Source organism: Rhinolophus sinicus, chromosome 6, assembly GCF_057876585.1.
Source record: "Rhinolophus sinicus isolate RSI-liver-muscle chromosome 6, RSI-T2T, whole genome shotgun sequence".
Lineage (NCBI taxonomy): Eukaryota > Metazoa > Chordata > Mammalia > Chiroptera > Rhinolophidae > Rhinolophus > Rhinolophus sinicus.
The window spans coordinates 3,118,169-3,139,556 of NC_142506.1; the positions used below are offsets into that span (position 1 = coordinate 3,118,169).

At 53.0% G+C, this 21,388-nt stretch overlaps 1 protein-coding gene across 1 annotated transcript in view; it reads left to right on the plus strand.

The window, feature by feature from the left end:
• The window catches only part of COL22A1 (collagen type XXII alpha 1 chain), a 201,139-nt gene that overhangs the window by 79,727 nt on the left and 100,024 nt on the right, over positions 1 to 21,388 (plus strand). Inside the window, exons 13-21 of the mRNA XM_074316437.2 lie at positions 8,901 to 8,954; positions 9,932 to 9,976; positions 11,006 to 11,059; positions 12,463 to 12,507; positions 14,858 to 14,911; positions 16,963 to 17,007; positions 19,739 to 19,783; positions 20,050 to 20,079; positions 20,363 to 20,416. Coding sequence (XP_074172538.2) covers positions 8,901 to 8,954; positions 9,932 to 9,976; positions 11,006 to 11,059; positions 12,463 to 12,507; positions 14,858 to 14,911; positions 16,963 to 17,007; positions 19,739 to 19,783; positions 20,050 to 20,079; positions 20,363 to 20,416 — 426 coding nt within the window. The remainder of the gene's footprint in view (positions 1 to 8,900; positions 8,955 to 9,931; positions 9,977 to 11,005; positions 11,060 to 12,462; positions 12,508 to 14,857; positions 14,912 to 16,962; positions 17,008 to 19,738; positions 19,784 to 20,049; positions 20,080 to 20,362; positions 20,417 to 21,388) is intronic.

The window sequence follows — 21,388 nt, forward strand, 5'->3', positions numbered from 1 at the left end:
TTTTCACAGAAATCCATATGGCAATAAATAAAACTTCCTATGGATTTTGTGCTCAGATTTCACAGCGTGGTGCACCAGAAAAAATAGTGGGCAAATAAGAAACTCAGCTGAATTTTACTGGGTTGGTCGACTCAGGAGCAGACGGAATTTTAGGTCACACAGACGTCGGTGGCTTGTCGTTTATGGTTTTCTTCAGTTTCCACTGTGACCATGAACCTGACAGGACAGGTGTGGTAAAAGAGGAATCTGAGCCAGACAAGTAGCCAAGGCTGCTCTGTCTTCCCAGAAACTTCCACTGAGTGTCTTGAAGAGGCTGCGAGAGCCACGGGCAGGCTGGCACCTGAGTGTCCACAGGCATCAGTGGGAGGCCTGGTGGGTGGGCTCACCGTGACGCTAAACAATTCAGGTGCCCTTTGGAAATGGAGGAAAGAGAGGCCACGGCCAGCACAGTCACATTAAGGAGCGCCGTGAGAAAGCCAGGTGACAGCAGGCAGCTGAGGCACTTTGGCCCCCAGGTCTGAGAAAAGCCGACTCTGCACCTGGTTATTCCAAGTCCCCAGAAGCCCAGGGCTTCCTGTTCTCTGATGATTTGCAGTTGGACAAAACAGGCTTCTCCCCGTTATGGCTGTTGACCCTACAGCATCCGCCTCTCAGGAAAGGCCGCCAGCTAGCGGGGCATTGGGGCCTGTGGGGACAGAGTCCCAGAGAGCAGTTTCCAGGCTCTCGGCCTCACATGGAAAGATGCTGGCTCGGGTAGGAGATGGACAGCATCTGTGACTAGTTGGCCATCAGCTGTAACCGGTTAGCCATTGGCCACTGATATAACTGCTGTGGCTAAGCTAGCAAGTGCGGATTGCAGTTAGCAAGTGGGGTGGTTGGCAGAGAAGCAAACGACGATTGCGCGTTGTGTGGGGCAGGCTTCCTGTGTCTCCAACCCAGCCACCAGCGAGAATATAGTGGTGTGACTCCCCTATCTATGGCTCTGTTTGTGTTCCTTTTGGGCCTCACCATGTCCTGCATTCTTATGCGGGGAGCGGGAGCAGAGACCCCACATGACACCCCGCATGACAGGGACCTACCTGCCAAAAAGGGACAGTGGGCGCCTAGAATTCCTTAGCTTCACATGCCTTCCTTTGGCTTAAGCACACTGTCCCTTTTCAAACATGCAAGTATGTGAATTCATGTTTGATTTTAAAATGGTGCTGCTGTCTTTCCCTGTGAACACTGCTCAGCCACCACGTGTCCCTTGGCAGATGAAATCCTGTGTGTTTGGAGGGCACCTCCATCTGCCGCGATGGGGCCCCAAGTGACCCGCCTCCCCATGTGTCTCCTGCCAACTCTGGGTCCATTTTCCCACCTCCCCGTCATCGGTTCCTCCCTCTTGCACATCCACCCTCCCCTCTGCCTGTAAAAATCCGAGAGATGCTTCTGACCTTCTAACCATTGAGGCATCAAGCACGGAGCAGGTTCCCTGGGCCCTTTCTTATTCGTTTCTCCCAGGAGTGCAGCTGGGAAGCACCATTATCCCCATTTCACGGCCAAGGCCACTGAGACTTAGGGAAACACCCACACACATTGATGTTTTCATTGTAAGGAGCTGTAGGAAGAGGACAAAGTGGTTTATAATAAGCTCTGCCTTGTTCAGAGTCATACCAACCACCCAGCTAGGGCCAGGCTAGAGGGCTGGAGAGGAACGGCCGAATGAGGGTCATGAACTTTGGACCGTGATCAAATCAGCCATGTGTACCTGAGAGGGAAGGTGGGTGGGGTTAGGGGATGAAGTCTAGACAGAAAGATCACTGGCCGCTGCGTAGCTAATAGGACGGAGCCGGTAGTGCGTGTCATGGAAGTGAGGATCCCGCTCAGCCGTGCCCTGCTCAGTCCCCATCTGAGCCACCGCAGGTCCTCTCTGTGATGCAGCCACCGCAGTGCCTGGGCCACTGCACGGGACAGATCTGCTCTCATAGTGACACTGCTCTGATGCCAACGCGACAGACACACCCTGTGCCGTCCACAGTGTGAGAAAGCACAGGTACTGCCCCCCCGAGCTAGTTTTTTCTTTGGTATCGTTCAGAGGTGTGTGTGTGGGGGATGGGGGGCTCTGTTTGAAATTGCGAGATGAGAAGGTTTCGTGGTGCTGGTATTGGACTGCGAGGTGGGTGGGGAATGAAGAGAGCGCTCTGCTGCATGTGGGTGTCCCTCTCGGTGACTCCTTTTCAGAGCAGTGACCAAGGGAGGGCTCCAGGAACCATACGAAGCTCCTGCGTATCGGGGGTCTCTGGCATGGGTGACATATGTGTCATGGCAAGGCAGAGTGGGCACTCTTTTATTTCCCCGATTCTTTGAAAGGGTAGGATGGGGCCATTAGCGATAGCAGCCATCAGAATTCAATGGCCAACACTTGCTGATTTTATCTGGAACGGTCCAGTGACCTTGTCTCAAAGAAGGTGCCATGCAGTGGAAAAAATCACAATGTCAGCCTGTTACTGACCTCTAGATATGTACCAGGCTGCTCAGTGTGTGAGTATCAGTCTCCTGCAGCCCCTTCAAGGAGTCTGGTGCATGTCCAAGGTCATACAAGGTCACTGTGGGGGAGTGGGGCAGAGGCTGTGTCTGTCTGTCTGACTCTAGAGCCCCACTTGCAGGTACTGCGCTGGCCCGTGCCAGCTTCTTGCCCGTCCCCAAAAGCAGTGCTCACATCTGGGGACCCTTGACCCTCAAAAACCACATTCCCGTGCGACTCACCTTACTTTATATAAGGACTGCACTGTAGAGCATCTGAGCCATGAAATACAAGCTACGTGTGTGCGTGAGTTTGTATGTGTGGAATTTCTAAGATAAGTTTATGTCCTTTGCCTCCAGCGCTGGGTCCCTTTCTGCTCACGGCTGGCTGAATCAGCACCCCCGTCTCCTATTCTTAGCCTGTGCGTTAATGTGCATTATTCATGGTCATCGAGTTGGATAACTGTGGTTGAGGGCCTTCTATTTTTACCATAATTAAAGGGTTTAGGGTAAAATAGGCTTAGCTCCTCTGCACCCTCAAACAGCCTTGTAGGTTGGGGGCAAAATGCTGAGAGTGTGAGTAAAGGAGCCGCAGACCCTGTCCGTGGTGCTGAAGGACACGCTGGAGAAGTTGAGTTCACAGCCCCAGGCAGAGCAGGAATAGGCAAGTCTGCACGTTTCCCCAGCTCCATGTGACAGGCCAGCACTTGCCAAGTCTAAGGGACCAGTCACAGACCCAGGGCTGAGTTCATTTATGGGGAGGGCAAATGCTGGACTGCTGGCCAGCTGGGCTAGGAAGGCAGGGGAGGCTAAGGGTGTGGACCCTAAACCCAGACTGGCTGGGTCCAACCCCTGGTTAGCCACTTTGCAGCTGTGTAACACTTGGCGGTGACTCCACCCCTATAACCCCTGCTTTGCTCATCTATAAATTGGCGACTGTGATCGCAGTTGCCTCAGAGGGTTGCTGCACTGATGAAATGAGCTAATGAAAATAAATGAGTTATATTTGTAAAAAGTGCTCATAAATGTTAAGTGTCACTACCATTACACCAGCCTGCTCTTCCATTTTCATCCACCAAATGACGTCTTCTGCGCCCTCCGCATCAGTGAGGTCTTCTCCCCAGGGGCAGTCACCAGCTGTGAGGTGGCAGAGCTCTCTGTCCCCTGAGGAGGATATCTGTCACCCCCAGAGTCTCAGGGAGCCTGGAGGCTGTTGTTAGAAAGCGTGTCCAGGTGGGCTGGCTTACAGCTGGAGGGGTCCTTTGCTTTCTTCAGTTCATCCAAAATGATCTGAAGAGCATCTGAGGATAATAACAGTCCTAGTATTTCTCAGTGTTGCTGTCAGCCGGGACTCACGCATGCGCACGCCCCTTCCCCTCTTCCTTCCTCCCCTCCTTTCATTTCCTGCCTTTCTTTTCTTTCCATACTTGATTGTGGGTCCTGAGCTGCACATACTCCCTTTAAAAATCTCCTGTGCCTCACCTCCCCATTTCCAGGCATCCGCCCATCTTTTCCTCACTTTTCATTGACCCACCCAACAGACATGAGACAGTGTTCTTCATTCTCAATAGAATACAAACCCCTGGAATGTTAATACTATTTTATACTCTACGAATCATGTCCACATCCATTTTCTCACCAGGAAGCTGCACGAACCTGTTTTACAAATGATGACACTGAGGCTCAGAGAGTTGAGTGACTTCCTGATGGGACATGCTGGCTGCCTGGGGCTCTGACTTCCTCTTTTCAAAGCCACCACAGAGAGCTGATGGTTAGCACAACCGGAGGGTTTTGGAGGGTGTGTCACTGCAGCGGGGTGGTGGCCTGTGATATGAAAATTAGGTGATGTTAAAACATGAGCTGTGTAGGTCAGGTTGACTTTGGGGGGTCACAATTTTCATAAGAGCCCATCTAATGAAATGTGTGGGTCTCATGATGACTTGAATGGGACATTTCCCAGAATGTGTCTGCCTGCAGTTCTGGCGTGGTCACCCTAACCATGTACAGAGTCACACAGGTGTTACCCTCTCAGACAGGGAAAGCATTCCACCTCTCCGGAGGCTGCTAGTCAGTGTGCTAGAATACACAGCAAGCAGCCCCCTCCCCTTAACACAGAGGACGTGGTTGGTGCTGTGACCTCGGCCGTCTAAAACCAGTTTGCCCAGCTGCCCGTGTCCTGGAAGCCCCAGTCCTGCAGGCAGGCTCCTCGTCCCTGTGTTCAGGTGACACTGACACTCGGAGCGTGTCACTCACTTGGCCAAGGCCTGAGGGCCAAGCATTGGCGGCAGGATTTGAAGCTGCAGTCTGTTGGTTCTTGAGACCATTGTTTTTCCAACACCCTAGTGGTCCCTTTGTTCCTGGGTGTTTCAAACCCCTAGGGCGAATTTTCAAGGAGGAAGGTCTCCCCGCTGTCTCCCCGGTAAGCCCGCAGGGCTCAGGAAAGGACCGAGGCACACAGAGCACTGTGGGTCCTTTGCCCAGCGGGCAGTGGTGAGGTGGAGGTGATGAAGTCCTGACTTTTCTCCTTACAGAGAAGCAGTCTTGTGAATGAGGCAGATCCAGTGACTTGTTGGGCTTCTGCGAGAAAGTGCCAGCAAAGCTGGACATGTGACAACTGTGGGCAGAGGGAAGGTTCTGGAACTCTCTGGGGTTCCCTCTGGCATTGTCTCTGGCTACCTTTATTAGAAGGTCCTGGGAATTCCAATGCCCTGCTCCTACCCCCCTTTATTCCTGAGGCGGGAGCCCAACAAGACCTCCCTCCCCTTCCTTCAGCTGTAGGACGTCCCCACCGGCAGCAGCCAGAGGACAGACTGGCCTTTCAAGGATCTGCCATCTTAACTGAGTAACCGAACGCTGGGGTGAACTCTGCATCAGGTCACCCTCATAGGGTTGATTCTGGAGGGAAGTACTCTCGGGGGGCATTTCCAGAGGAAGTCCTTACTCTGTGATAGTCCCGCTTTGGGGCGATCTTGAACTCAGCCTAGAATTGTAGAGAAGCAGAGTTTAGTGGGCTGGTGTCCCTGCCGTGCTGTTTGCTCAGATCAGCGCAATCGGGGGCGGGGATACAACCTGGGCCTTGCAGCCAGGTGGGGCTCCTGGGAGCTGAGCTAGCCCACTGCTGCCCCCAGCACCCTGGTTCGGTGCAGACCTCTTGTCCCCTGTGAGGCAGACGAAGCAGCTGCAGTGCTTTCCCAGGGAGGGAGGGTTGCCGGAGGCTGCAGGCGGAGACCCCAGGGGAGGGGCCAGCCAGGCTGGGCACGCAGGCATTAGCTGCCATCCCCTGGCCTCACCCTGCCACGTAAACCACTGATGCCACGAGAGAGTCACGGACCATCTGTGCCCGTGAGCCGCTGTGAAGTGAGGATAAAAACACTGAGCTGCAGGACTGCCGTCCCAGGACTGCTATGCACACAGGCGCTGCTGAGTGCAGTGAGGACATGAAGAGCCAGACTCGGGGCCCCGTACGCTCTTCATGTGCAAACCCTGTACCTCTGGGCAAATTACTGACTCTGGGCTTTCACGTCGTATGGTGCAACACGTAGATGGTAGTTGCGTCTGTTGTACAGCTGCTGTGGGGATGAGTTCCAGGCACTGACTTCCGTGAAGTGCTCAGTCTCGGCACGTAGTACATGTACAGTGTGGACGGCCGGCCGGCAGCAGCAGCTTTAATGTCACTGTGGTATTACTGCTGCTGCTGCCATTTTTGGTGCTGATGGAAACTATGCTAATTGATGTTTCGTCAGCATGTGGGACCTCGGAGATCACTCCCACCTGTACTGGTCACCTCTTTCAATGTCTGGATGGTTTGAGTTTCGAAATAGCCAAATGGGGGATGGGTGGCTACTTACACAAATTCTGATGTACAAGTGTGAGCTGGAAATGGTCTGCCCCAGCTGCCCACCCTCACAAGGAGGGTGATGGCAGTTTGACCCCAGAAAGTACCCCATGGACTCCCACTTGTCCCAAGTAAACGGCCACCACAGAAAACCCTGCGCCCCTAACGCGAACGACCTTTCCTCTTGTGAAACACCCGCAATGGCTCACAGCCAACTGTCTCTGAAGACCAAAGAGGAAGCCCCCCTGCAAAGGGCCCTGCTGCACGTGCTTGCCCACCGGAGGCTGTCTCGGTCTCCTCTTTCTCTGCAAGTCAGGCTGACTCTCCTTCCTCACACTTGGGAACCCCTGCCGATGGCAGCCTTGTCGTCTTGACACAAGTGTATGAAGGACTAGTTTTGTCCCTGATTTGGCGCAGAGAAGCAGAGCCCCCCTGCTACACACACATACACGTATGTGGATCCACTGCAGCCTCTCACACCCCGTGGGAAGGTCGGGACAAGGTCGCTGTGGAGAAGCACTGCCAACACGGGTGTATGTAAGGCTTCAGAACAGCCTGCTGTAAAGTGTAAAGCAACCTGTTTACTCAGGTAACTCTGCATTTCACAAGCCTGTTTGACCAAAGAACCCCAGCTGTCCCCAACCCCCTCACACATTAATTACAGCTCAAACTGGACCATCCAAAGCAGCTTTGGAAACGTAATATGAAGCACCATGGAGGCGACTAGTACTTACAGAATTGCACAGTGGCTGTGATTGTTCCCATTTTACAGAGAGAGAAACTGAGACTCAGAGATGAAGTTGCCCAAAGTGGCCCACCCTACTGTAAGTGAGGGTAGCAGAAGCGGCATTCAGCCTACCAAGTCCGTGATGCCTGCCCACCAGGCTGCCTTGCCTGGAGTGACCTGCTCTGGAAGTTTCTACCCATCCTAACTCATCCCTCCAGTCTCCAGGACTGGAGCTGACTGGACCCTCCTGGCCCCCGAGCCTGAGAACCAAATACCACTTACTGGCAAATCAGTGTTTTGTGTGAGGCCAAGTGCCCTTATCTCCACCGTTAAATCGCTATGAGACAGCAAGACTGTGCATCTGGTGTGACCGTCCCAGGCAGCGCGTGCCACGCATGGTACACAGTTTGAAAGGCGTTTCCCTGGTCACGGTGTGCTTCCACCCAGTCCCGCTGTCACTGTGGGCGGGGCAGCTGTGACCCCCCAGGCAGCCAGGAAGCACGTCCTGTCCCCATAGCAGACGTGTGTGCTGCGTGCCCCAAACCTCGCCACAGCCTTGCCGCTGGCACCATCCACACTTAGACAAGAGGCAAGTGACACACGGAGCCTTCAGAGGTAGCTCAGGGTGCAAAGCTGGGGCACAGACTCCACATCTGTCTGATGCCAGGGCCGGACTTGTCTGTCTGTCTGTCTCTACAATATCACACTGACTTTTACTAGACTATTGAGGTCATAGACAACACTTCATAGAAATGTAAAAAGTAAATACGTGTGTGTATATGTCTATATGTACACATACATGCATATGTCTGAATCTGTAGATAAAAACTAGAAATATATAATGTCTGACATGCCTTTGAGAAAATAAGCCCCGTTTGGCAGGGTTGGTATGTGGACCAAATGAGATCATATGTGGTGATTGCCAAATATTACCTATAGATGCAACAGTTCACTCTTTCACTGACTGTCCAGCATCTTCATTTCTCAGCTGGAAAAGCCCAGAAAGAGGCATTGATCTGGTCATGTCACACGGAAGAGTGACAGAGAAGGGGGAAGCTGGTGGAGGTCTCAGGAATCCTTGATTTGAATCAGGTGGTGTGGGAGCTGAATGGGAGCTTCGGGACCTGGAGGCCCCTGTTTTTAAGTTGCCCCCTAGCCCCTCTCCGGGAGGTGTGTGGGGGAGGGAGATGAGCAGCCTGGCCCAGGGCCCCCCATTGTCTCACAGCTGCTCCATGGCTGTGCTTGTCACCAGCTTCCGCATGTGACTCACTCCAGTGGAGTTTGCTCCAGGTTTAAAACACATGAATTACTTGTTCAAGCCCCTGGTTCTCAAGTGGGGGGTGGTTTTGCCTCCCAGGGGACGTTTGGCAGTAACTGGGGACATTTTTGGTTGTCACAGTTGGGGAGTGCCACTGGCATCTAGGCTTGCTGGTAGATACCCTACAAAGCCCAGGGCACCCCCCACCAAACTGTTGTCCAGTCCAGCCAGGTGGAGACTGGGCCCAGGGCGAGGGCCTGCTGCAACCCAGCGCCCTGCTTTACACATGTGGCTCTGAGCCGGGAGCCAGGTGGCTACACTGTGTGTCAGGGCAGGGGCGTGGGCCGGGGTGTCCCACTGCTGCCAGGTGCATACAGGCCACCTGGGGGTCTTGGTCAGAGGTGAGCCCCCGTGGAGTCTGAGACCCTGCATTTCTTGTGCTCTGTCACGTGGCCCCCAGGCTGCAGGTTGGCGACCACCCCCTGACGGGCACTGTCTCCACTGGCCAGCCTTCTAGGACATGGTCCCCAGCGCTATCCGTTTGCTGCACTAACCTCTGCTCTCTTCTGTCATCCTAGGGTTCCCTGGGCCCGCCTGGTCCCCCTGGGAGAGACGGCAGCAAAGGCGTGCGGGTACGTCTGTTCTTTCTGCCCTTCCCACAAGGTGGTGCCGGGCCTGGGACCCCTGTCAGAGCTCCGTGTTCTCTAGGACGGGTGTTTGCAGGGCTCGTTAGCCCCAGCATCTCCCCGGGTCCCTGGAGGTCAGCCTAACGGTTATCACAGCACCAGCAGCCTCTGTTGCTGTGCCATCCCCTGCGTGTCCTTGGAAGTTATATCCTCACGTAGCTGACATGCAGTTCTGCATGGAGGTCTTGTTGTCCCCAGTGCCCATGCTTGGAACCACGTTCCCGTCCCAGGTGAGGGATTCACCCGAGACCCCAGTTCGTAGCTCGAGGAGGTGGGGTGGCCCCCGAGGAGTCCACCAGACCCTGCACAGCCAGCCTCCCCCATGTCCGCACTCCCGCTCCACCTCTGTACTGAAACGCACTCCAGAAACCCAGACAAAAGTGACCTCAACTCTGGGGGGTCAGCCTGCTCCGTGGGAAAAGGGGTGCTCTTCTTTACCAGGGACCCCCCACAAAAATTGGTTCTGGGTGCCCTGCCTCTCTGCTCCCTTCGGGTTCCCAACCTCAGAGTGGGAGCTGACTTGTGGGGGCCTCCTAAGGCCACAGCCGTTAGGACAGGAGGTCTGGGGTGGGGACTAGGGGAGAGAGGGGAGTTCAGGAATCTGCAGACCCCCTCTCACTCCCCTCTGGGCGGCCAGACTTCTCCTCCACGAAGAAGGCCTGTGTCATGCCCACCGCTGTGCACTGTTCTGTGTGAATTGGGTTCTGCGACCTCCAGGCCGGAGCAAGTGGGGCTTGAGATGACATCGCCTGCGGGGAGATCAGCGCCTCCGCTTATAGAAGGAGGGTCTGGGGGGCGGGCCTGGGTCTCTGACCGTGGGGGTTACATTGCACCTGTGCGAGTTCCGAGTTCCAGGAACGGAAGTCCCCAGAGGCTTTGGGTGTGTCCCCCTGGGTTGTGACTGTGTACTTTTTCGTCTGCAGGGGGAGCCAGGAGAACCGGGGCTGCCTGGTGAGGTGGGCATGCGGGTAAGCGTCCCTTGAGCCCAGTGCACAAACCTGATGCAAAACCAATTGCTTTAGGTGTAGGGGAGCCGCCCAGATGCATCCCTGCCTGTCCTTCTCATATAACTGCATGCACGCTGGGTGTGTACGTCCACGCGTATGCGATGTTTCCGAAATTCTTAGAACAAATGGATCACACCATTCTCTGCCATTTGTCTCTTCCATTTAACAAGAGATCAGAGACATCTTTTCACACCGGTAGATAGATGCCAGCCATTCTCTTAATCTGTGCATATTATTCCATGATATGGATGCATTGTTGTTTACATTTACCTTTCCCCACTGATGGACCCTGAAGGTGGCATCTCCTGTCATTTGTTTTTCACTAAAATCAGTGAAGTGATAAATGCATGCACGTATGCATGTGTGTGGGTGTGTGTGTGTTTCTCCTTACGTTTTCATTTCAGTAGGATAGATTAGAAACATTGGGATACCCTTGGCTGAGGAAATGCACAGTTTGATTTTCATAACTTTTCATAGATATTGCCAAGTGAGTTGCTTAAAAGCTGTTGCAGTTGATGGTCTGGGCGGCAGAGGCGCCGGTGGGCTCTGCAGGCTGCTGTCAGGCTCTGTCGTGGCTGCTCCAGGCCGTCCTGGCCCCACGGACTTGGCCTGCTGAGCAGTGAATCAGTCGTGTTGATCAGATGCTGTGCATGTATCCTGGCCAGGCGACGGGCCGAGGGGCCTGGGGCACGGGGCCTGGGAAATTGTTACACGGGCCCCATTAGAGCTCAGCTAACAAGCTGCTAGCTCTTCCTTGAAGTTGAGCAGATCAGGTGTGAATCTTGGCTCCACCAGGCAGGTGATGGCACAAGCTCTAAACACAGGAGAGGCACTGGGGGTGGGTCCCTTGGTGAGACCTGTGCGAGCAGCGTGGCAGCACGTGGCGGGTGAGACGCAGACGACCTCTTCCCCATGCCTGGTAGTGACTGAGTGTTGCCCCCACCCCTGCATTTTCTGTCCATTCCCAAACCTTCTGTGACCACTCTGCAGGGATTCCATGGACCCCCAGGACCTCCCGGGCCTCCTGGACACGTTGGAGCTCCCGTAAGTAAGGGCTTGTCTGAAAGGGGTTCTTTCCTTCTCCTGGGATGGGGCCCCGAGCCCTCTGACAAGCTCCCTCCTGCTTCTGAGCACAGGGGACCTACTGCCTTGGACGTGGCAGTGGCAGTGAAGTGTTGGTCTCTCATCGTAGGCCAGAAATACTTCGCCGTTTTGGTACTTCAGAGTCTCCTGGAGAATAAGTTTAAGTGCACGCTCCCGGGACCCTGTTCCCAGACTGCGAAGCAGTGGCTTTCGGTGGAACCCAAGAATTTGCATTTTCCCCAGAAGCCCCAGTGTTCCTGACACTTGACCTAGAGAAGCCATTTTTACCGACCTGTGTAGTCCATCACTCTGGAAGGGAGTGGTGTCGTTATTAACTCCCAGCCTGTAGAGCCGTGCCAGGCACGTGAGGAATGTTCAGTGACTTTGTAGCCACGAAATAAAGTGATGAACAAACAGGTGTGGTACGTAAGGAGCAAAGTGGCTGCTTGGGTGTCTAACCCTGCTCTTGGTTCTCATTAAGAAAGATGTGAGATTATCTCCAAGTGAAAGGGGCCGTGTCATAGGTCATTTTCAAACAAGGCAGCCTGCATTGCCTTGGGCATCAAGCTCTCTGCTCTCTGTGTGTTTGGGCAAAATACTTGGACGGAGGTAAAATGGCATGGAGTCCAGCTTCCCCCACAGGCCTGGTGGTCGCACACCCTCTGCCCTCTGGGACAGGATGTGTCCTCCTCTCAAGGATGTGTTATTCCCAGAACCCACAAGTGGGCCTGGACCGTCTCCATAGAATGTCCGAGGGTCCGTTCTCTGGGAAAGAAGAGGACAGAGAAGGGCCGTACGGGGCGTCCCCATAGTAACACAGGGCACAGCCAGCGTATGCAGAGGGGCCGGGCACCCCGCCGTTGGCCTGGCCTGCCCTGCCCGGGACAGGCCGTGGTTCCATCAGTGGGTGCAGGTGGCCCCGCATCTCACCGCGTCTCCTGCACACTTGGGAAGAACAGACGGTGCTATTCTGCTTTCTGCACCTCAGCGAGGGCGGTGCCTGAGGAGATGCTGGCTGACCGCTGATTGGCTGATTGATCCGGTCATTCACTGAGTCACTCATTCAGCAAGTGTTTGCGAACAGCGTCGCGTGTCAGGGCCTGTTCCAGACACCCCTGAAGGAGTGACGGCACTGCACTCAGGGGCCGTAGTTCTACCTGGGGGAGGCAGAGAGGTGTCACAGGTTGAGTGCTCTGGGACAAGTACCGAGTGGTAAGGAGGGAGAGTGGCTGGGGGGGGTGGGGGGTGGGGGAGGGGCAGGGCAGGCGCCTCACTGTCCCTGGCAGCCTGTCTGTGGGCCCTCAGATTTTAATGACAGAAGCGGGACTCAGATGTTGTGTTACTGATAGTTCCTTCCCCCCCAGGGTCTCCAAGGAGAACGAGGGGAAAGGGGAGCCCGAGGAGAAAAGGTATGTAACCACCAACCCACCTTTCCGTAGAAAAGGGGAAGAGGGCACCTGCGCACGTCCACTCTGCTTGCTCCTGGGCGCACCTGTGTGTGTGCGTGGCTGTGAGCGTGTATACATGTGTGTACATCATGACGTGTGCTGAGCGTGTGTGCTTGTCCAGGAGAGGACGTCCCGCCAGTGTCCCCGTCGGCCACAGTCCCCGCAGGCTGCACCAGGCAGCAGCCTCGTGGCACAGAGGAAGCTTTCACCGCGATTCTGGAGATGGCTGCCTGTGTGTGAACCCCAGCCTGCATTCTGCAAGCACTGGCCTTATTTAACCTCTGAGTCTCAAATCTCCTCACTGCTGAGAATTGTATCTATTACAGAAGGCCACCGTGAGGATTGAGTGAGTCCATATTTATCCTGAGAACAGTGCTGGGCAGCACGTGCCATCTATATGCAGGCTGGGAAGACAGAAAGAGAGAGACAGAGACAGGCAGAGAGACAAGCAGGAGCCAGCGCCCTGCTCGCTCCGCATTGGGCGTGGTTTCTGACTGCCGTGCTCGGTTCCTGGGTGACTGGCACAGCTGGTCCCTTCTCTGCACCTCCATCTTCCTATCTGTCAAACAAGCCTGGACTGCATGATGCCTTAGGCTGCTTTCCAGTTCTCGCGTCTGATGGATACTTAAAGCAGTTTATTTTCTCTGATTTCTTACATCAGCAAGAAAAAAGTTTCCATGTCCCCTTCAGACAGGCCTGTCCAGCATCATTCTAGTATTTTCCACATACTAGCTCACAGCAGCCTCATAAGGTAAACACCATCCCTGTTTGGATGGGAAACTGAGCCACAGAGATGCTAAGGCTTTGGTCCAAGGTCACACAGCTAGAGCGTGGGAGAGCCGGGGTTGGCTTCTGAGTTGTGAGGCTGACCACTGAGACCTGTCTTTCTCTGCCCCCGAGAGCCCCCGCTGCCCCTCAGTCTATGCCAGAAACCAAGCTGGTGGCCCTCTGTCCACACCCTGTCCTCTGTCATGCTTGTGTGGACAGTGCAGTGGCAGCGACACCCAACACAAGTGAACAATAGAACAAAACAGGGTCAAGCCTTCAGGTGGGACTTGCTCTCTCAGGTTTGACCCTATCGTTTGTACCCCACCTCACGTGCCCCGGATTTTGGAAGGCCTTGCAGTTAGAGACCCTGCTGTGTAGGCTGTCATCTTCTGTCTCCTGGCCGTGTCTCTCTCTCTCTGCTGTCCCTCAGCTCCTCTTCCCCCATGCTCCCTCTCCTGTTCGTTCTCTTCCTCTTGTCCCCCACTAATGAGAACCCACATGTGTCAGCACCTGGCTCTGTCCCTCCTGGCCCCGCTGTCCGTGTGCTGACGCCACATCCAGCCCAGCCCTTGCCGTGCTCCCGCCACTGTGCTGAGTTGCAGCTGAGAGAAATCTTGGCTCCGGGCTTTACTGATCTTGAAATACAAGTGCAAGGAATTAGAAACGGGGGCTTGGGCAGCAGGCAGAGCCCTCTGCATCAAGGCGGAACATGGGCAGTAACGAGCTGTGAACCTGGTCAACACATTTTCCTCTGCTGAGCCCGTGGGACATGCTCCAGTCGTAGGCGGGCTGTTACAAGGAGGAGAGCCTGGACGGGAAGTCAGAGGCCTTGCCTTTGGTCCTGGCTCCGTCACTCAGTGTCCGTGTGGCCCTGGACGAGAGACACCCCTCAGCGTGTCAGTTTCCTCTCCTCCCAGATGAGGTGGCTGGATTCTGTGGACTCGTAAGATGCCGCCAGCTCGGCCACCCTGAGAATCAATGCATGAGGCCAGTGTGCTGCTCCAGGAGCCCGGGGGGCAGTAGCAAGAGTGGATTGAGGGTCAGGAGAGCCAGGTTGTGGCTCCAGTGCAAGCACGCCTCACCAGGGGGAGGTGGCTTTACATCTGGGCCTCAGTTTCCTCACCTGTCAGCGGCCCTTGAGCCTGTCAACCTCAGAGTGTTCGGAGGAAGAGAAGATGTGGTAACAGACATGGAATCAGTCTTTACAAACCCCACATACACGTTACTTTGTTTGGCCCCCATCTGGATCCATGAGATGAGGAGACGGGTTCGAAGAGGGTACCTGGCCTTCCCCTGGTCCCAGGTCTGGGAAATACAAAACAGATAGGAATCCGGTTTCTCTGACCTTTGACTTATGCTCCTTGACACCCACCACACTTACACTCCAGGCTGGTGTGTGTGTGCCCTGCATCCAGAGATGCCTGGTGGAGAGGAGCTGAGCACGGTCGGGCACTAGGGGCCTTTGCTTGCTTTTCCTTTCTATGACCTCCTCCCTGGGGATGCCCATCTGTTCTTCATGTCTTCTTTCTCCTTCTTTCGCCAGGGGGAGCGAGGCCTGGATGGATTCCCCGGGAAGCGTGGGGAGACTGGAGAGCAGGTAGGCGGACGTCGGCACCACCGGGCTGAGAATGCTGGAGGACAGGGGCGAGAGGAGCCTGGCACATGGGGACCTCGGCCTCCGTCCTGCTCGGCTGGAGGCTGCAGGAGGCCTAGCGACCGACCAGCCCAAGCCCAGCTTATGTCGCTAAGAATGCAGTGGTCCCAGGGGAACACAGCTCCTTCCCGCCATTCTCACCTCAGTGATGATGTGTGATCGTGAATGTGAAGGCCGTGGGCGACGTGGGCATGTTCCAAGTGATGTGTTCATTCTGTCGTGTCCATGAGAGTAGGTTCCAGTAGGACCTAGTTGACTAAATCAGGGTGTATAGCTACAGGGGGATAACGTGAACCCTTGGAAATGAATGAAACTCCTAATGGTGAGCTGATACGGGAATTCTGTAAGACACAGAGTGGAAAATAAAGGAAAGTGCAGAATGGAGTGGAGACAGTGCACAAAGGCTTATACAGACACGGACGGTCTTTGGAAGGGCCATGGAAAGCTGAGAACTTGTTTTCTTGGTTTCCGCAGGGAGTGAACCTCCGTGGGTGGTGGCTGGGAAGGGAAGAACATTTTTATGCACTTAAATTTTGAACCATGTGACCGTATTATCCAAAAAGGAACTAAGTTTAAATATTTAAACGGTTACTTGATTAAAACGAGATAAAACCTAAAATCATACATCTGCTTGAAAACAATTAGGGAAATCTTATTTGTATAATATAATTTGACACATCAATATATCAGTCAATTAATACATTTATATAATTAGCTTAAAGATAAAATAAATACCTAAGTTAATTATGTTTGATCTATGCATTTATTATAATAAATGTATTTTAATGCACTACATTAACATAAAATTATAGCTAACCTCATCACCCTGAAATAATACCCTGATTTACATATATTGTTATTTAGCAAATTGGAATCACATCTCTTTATCTTATAACTTGCCGCCTTCCCTTACCATTGTGTCATAAGCATGTAACCATTTTTTCTCAAATATTCACTGAGGGCCTGATTCAGACGAACCCTGTAATCTAAGGTGTGAATGTGCCACAATTTATTTGTTTTTATTGCTTAAAAATATTCATTGTGTGCCACCTACGTGCCTCACCTGAGGCTTTACTAGAAATACGCACATGGTGACGGCCAAGAAACGACAGGCCCCGTCCCACAGGAGGGTGGTGACGAAACAATGAACCAACCAGTGGATGGTACAAGGCCACAGAGGAGGGTGTGAATCAGAGAAACAGTGAGCATCTTGGAAGGTCTGCTCCTGTTACGGGATGTTTACGTTCTGTCTGCAATTTGCTCTTTATAGTGAAAAGGAAGGGAGAGTGCCTGCATATACATTTGTGAGTGTACCTCTGATTATTCCTTTAGGATGAATTCCTACAAAAATCACTTGTCAGGTCAGGGGATGAACACTGACTGTGTAACTAACTGCCTTCTAGATACTTCCTCATTGCTGAGTGGGGTGGCTCCTGGGCCCCCCTCACTTCCTGCTTTGCTGGGAGCTTTAGGTACCTGGGCTTCCGTTGGGCCAGTCTCAGAAGGCTTCCCAGTGGGAAGAGCGAAGAAGAGAGGGCTTGCCTTCAGCACCTCCTGTGTCATCCCTCAGGGGCCCGGTCTTCCCTGTTGCAGCAACTAACCCTGGTCCCGAGTTCAGGCAGCCGTCCCCTCCTCCCGGGGCCCTGGAGACTGGCAGGCCTTCAGCACCCCTCACGATTCCACCCACCACCAGACTTGGCCCTGCACGTTCCCTGGGCCGAAAGCAGATCTTGGCTGCTGGCTTTCTGCCTCTTGTCCCTCAGGAAAAGGTCCTTTGCTGGCTCAGGATGTGTTCTCCACACTGCAGTACCAGCATGAGTCCCGAGGGAACCCCCCGGAGATGTGGCATTTAGGTTCATTGAGGAAGAGCTTTCTAGCAGTCAGCACACTGCAGGATGTCTGGGAAAAGGCACCTTCCAGCTTGGCAGCTGCGCCCTCTCTATCTCTTTCCTGTCACTGCCACTGACAGTCCACCTTTTCTTTCTTTCCTCCAGGGAAGGCCTGGCCCTCCCGGTGTGGCGGGACCCCAGGGAGAGAAGGTAAGCCAGACCGCGGGGTGGAAAGGGCCGGGTCCTGACAAGCAGGCATGTGTGCTGCGTGCCTGGTCAGGACGAGCGGCGGGTGGAGGCCAGGCTGCAGTTCTGGGGACCAGATGCAGACAGAGGTGCTGAGTGGGCGTCAGGACTCTGCTGCAAGTAGTTTTGCTCACAGTATTTAAACTTTCTTCTATGTTTAGGAATAAAACCCCATTTAATAAACAACAAAAAGTCCCTATTATATCATATCTGGACATATTACAATATTGTACTACTTAAACCGTTTTGGACTAAGGCAGGCTAGTAATAAACACAACAACAACAACAAATCTTATAACCCCCTTTTCCTTTTGCTCCTTTTTTCCTTCTCGGTTTTCTGTCACAGTAAAAGCTTTTTTTTTTTTTTAAACCAGAGTATAATCATCCTGAAAATGTGGTAGATCTTTCGTAAACAAAGAGTGTCTCTTGCCATAGTCGGCACCTACTTTAGGATGTTTTCTTAACGAGGCTGAACTCAGTCAGTGTGCTGCTTCGAATGCGTGTATCTCCGCTGAACAAACTGCGTGTAAAACCCCTCTGCACACATGGACGTGCAATAAGAGTGAAGATGATGGTCATCCTAAGCAGACTGGGGAAACTAAGGCGGTGTGATGTGTGCTGGCTCACAGGAGAGGGAGACGAGGGGCAGCCCTGCGCGTGCGTGCAGACACAGGCCGGCCTCCAGGCCCTTAGGAGACATCGACGCAGGGTTTGAGAATAGCCGGGGGGAGGCCAGGGAAGCAGGAGGGACCCCTAACTAAGGTGGGTGCAGCCAGAGGTGCATCACGTCCCCTCAGTGTCACAGCAGACCCCCGGCAAGGGTCGCTGGCCGACTCAGACTAGTTCCCAGCAAATGCTGAAAATAAAGGAAGCGGAGAGGGCCACTGTGACTCTAGCAGACATGGAACGTGGTGTAAATAAGTAAATAGACCCACAGGCTGAAAAACCCTCAGCCAAGGACTGGTGGCTGGAGGACGTTGATGTCTCCCAGCTCCCTCACCTGGGCTGCAGTTCTAGCGGGTTAATTATTCTCTCTCTGTCTAAGTATTTTTAGAGTTGAGATTTACATTGTTATATTATCCTGGCATCAGGATTTTAATATATTCTCGCAGTTCCCTGAAGGGGTGCTAAGTTCTAAAATAAGTAGTTTATTTCAAGTCACTAAAAGAGAAGGATCCTTTAAGTTTGGATCTGGTGACGACTTTCCTGCTACAGCCCATGTGTGCAAGCACGTGCGTGTGTGTGAGTGTGCATGTGTGTGAGTGTATGTGTGTGAGAGAGATTACTATAAATTCTAAACTTCTGCCTCGTTTATAGACTATTTTTGCCCCTCCTATTTGGGAAACATGTGAGTTACCATTGCCTAGTAAGATGAATGCAGCAGAAGTGGGGAGACAAAGCTGAGGGCCGTGGTATCCTTTAGGACGCTCGTTGGAATGACCGAGAAGCCAGTGGTGCTCAGGGGATGGGCCGCCTCCTAACCCCTCTGACAGAGCGTCATTGAGACAAATCTTAGGTGCTTCACAGTTGGAACCACAGAGCTGATCTTTGTAAACCTTCTCCTTTCACAGATGAGAGAACAGAGGCCCAGAAAAGTAGTATGTCTTGTTCAAAGTTAAAGTGGATTAAAAAACATTGTCAATTGAGATTTTAGAAACCACCTGATGCTACATAAAGAGAGGTGATTTTTCCAAGTCTCGGGCAACAGTGGGGGCAGTTGTAACTGTATGAGTTTTGGTGTTAGAGAAAACCTGCCCTGTCCGTATGCGAGAACCTTCGATGAAGTGAAGGATGGCAGGCAGATGTGCCTCTAGTCACTTGCTCGCACTCCACAGCCTTAGGATTTAATGGATGCTCTTATTTATTCAGTGACACATCCATTCTTTGCCAGCTTAGTCAGTAGTAGTTTTTGAATGCTTCCCGTGCTCCCTGAGGTATCCTGTAGGAAAAATGAAAAGTTATGTCCTCAAGTCATATGAGGGGACGTGGGCTGTGGGTCCTTGTTTTAGCTAGAGGGCAGTGGTATAATAGCAGGGAACGTTTTTCTGTTGCCACAGTTGCCAAGCATGCCCTTCATAGAGCCAAGAGGTAGCTCACACCTGAGAAATCTGATGTGGCCATGGTCATCATTGCACAGGTGTCCTGGAGGAAGTGGAGAAGGAGACACACAACCTGTCTTTTGTAGATCATGGCTTGTCGAAAATGGATGGGTGTCATCCAGGATTTGTGTTAGTTAGTTATCTGATAAATATTGATTGAATGCTGGCCATGTGTGCAGAACCATGGACTTGGCAGAAGGGACATGCCATAAGGTGTCACCCCACTCTTGGTGCATCTAACATGGGGCCTGATGGAAGCAGGTGAGGTGCTCACTGAATGTGGCCCAAGGACTGTTCTCGAGCAGAAAACGGTTGTGAGGGTACCAGCCAGATCTAGGCACTGGAGTGGATGCACACAGAAGGGACATGCAGTCTCCTCCAGGCTTGATGCCGAGATAAGCATTAGACACAGAAAGTTGGGGACCATCACAAGAAGGGAGCCAGACCAGGCACGTCACCAGCACATACAGTTGAGCACAGGAGAGGAAGTGGTCCCATGGGTTTGCACAGATAAGCAAGAGCGTCGAAGGGGTGGGGGAGGGTGGAAGAAGGTGGCAAAACATGCACTCTGTTGAACGTCTGTCATTCCCACGCAGGGTGACGTGGGGCCTGCAGGACCACCTGGTATACCAGGCTCTGTGGTAAGTGGCATCATCCTTGGCGGCTGGGACCATGGACTCATAGGCTGACATCACTGGATTGTTGGAAGGGTTCATGCCTCTGAGAAGAAGGCGAATTCTTCTGACAACATGAGCTGGATACAAGGCTTTCAGCACAAAAACTGGGACACAGGCAGATAAAAGTCAGAAATTGCTGCATTGCCTTGTAAATGCCCTCCGTGGAGCGGGAAGAGGCTGACGGGTGAGAAAATACCACCACCTTTGCTGACACCTGGTTTGTCCCTCAGGTGCAGAGAGAGGGCCTGAAGGGCGAGCAGGTAAGAAAATGCGGGGGGCTCTCATTGTGGGCTTTAGGTGGAAGCAGGGATAGAGAGGCCGCAGCTGTGGAGTGGGCACTGCTCTTTGAGGTCAGATGGAGCCACGCAGAGATGTGCCACGTTGACTTTCTGCCCGGATTGCAAATGCCCACCCTATACCTCTGGGTCCCCATTGGGAACTTGGGAAGTAAACTTAGAGCAGCAGAGGGCCATGGTGGTGGTGGTCGGATGAGAGGGAAGGGGAGTCGTGGTTAATGCATGTCTGTCTGGCTTGTGTTCCCAGGGAGCGCCGGGACCACGAGGTCACCAGGGCCCGCCCGGGCCCCCAGGAGCTCCAGTAAGTGTCCCTCCCCAGCCCAGCGTCTGCTCTGAGCACTTCTAGGTCTGGAAAATAGTCAGAGTCCTTCTTGGGACTGAGCACCGCATTATTCCAGAAACTCGTGCCATCACTCTGAGCGATAGGCAGTGGTGTCGTCACCCACTTGCACAGGAGACTGAGCCTTGAAGAGTGAAATTACTGGCCACAGACGTTGCGGTTCCCCAGCGTAGAACTGGAGTCGAAGCCCAGGCAGCCTGTCTCCAGACCCCCCAGTCCCAAACAGACCACGATTAGGGGTTCTGGCGTTCAGTCTGGTGTTTCAGTTCCCTTCCAGATCAAATGGGATAAAAATATTGGACACTTTACTGCCAGATGAATCGTGTCCAGTGCACGCTGGCTGTTCACATGCTTCCGATTGATACAGATGTTGCAGTTGCTTGGAAGCATTCAGCCTTTGGTTTCTGCCTCTATTAAGAATTTAATGATGTGTAAATAACCATTTGGGAAGAGGCCATTCAGAGGGACTGTGATCGTTTTTGATGTGACTTCAGATATTAAGGACGAGTCGTAAGAACACGATCAGTTCTGTGGGTCGATCCTTTAACTGTGCTCCTGGCAACGTGTGCCGCTTCTTTCACGTTACAGTGTTTTGCTGAAGGAAATAGTATGATTCTTATTTTGAAATATCCATAAGTCAGGTTTATATTCCACCGTCAAGGCCCAGTCTTCATTAGGATAAATGGCTTTGCTGGGGTAAAACTGGAGGAAACTTCAACATTTAATTCCAGTATAATCTGAACAATGTCCTATTAAAGAGTTCGGGTTAGAAAAGCTACCTTCTGTCTCTGTAACCTTAGATGTCTTGCTTAACCTTCTGAAGGCTCAGTTTCCAGAGCTCTCCACCATTCTGATAACTGTCGTAAGAGTTATAGTAGGCAATGCAGGTGGTGGAGCCCTCGGTCCATTTTAGCTCTCTATGCAGATATAGTT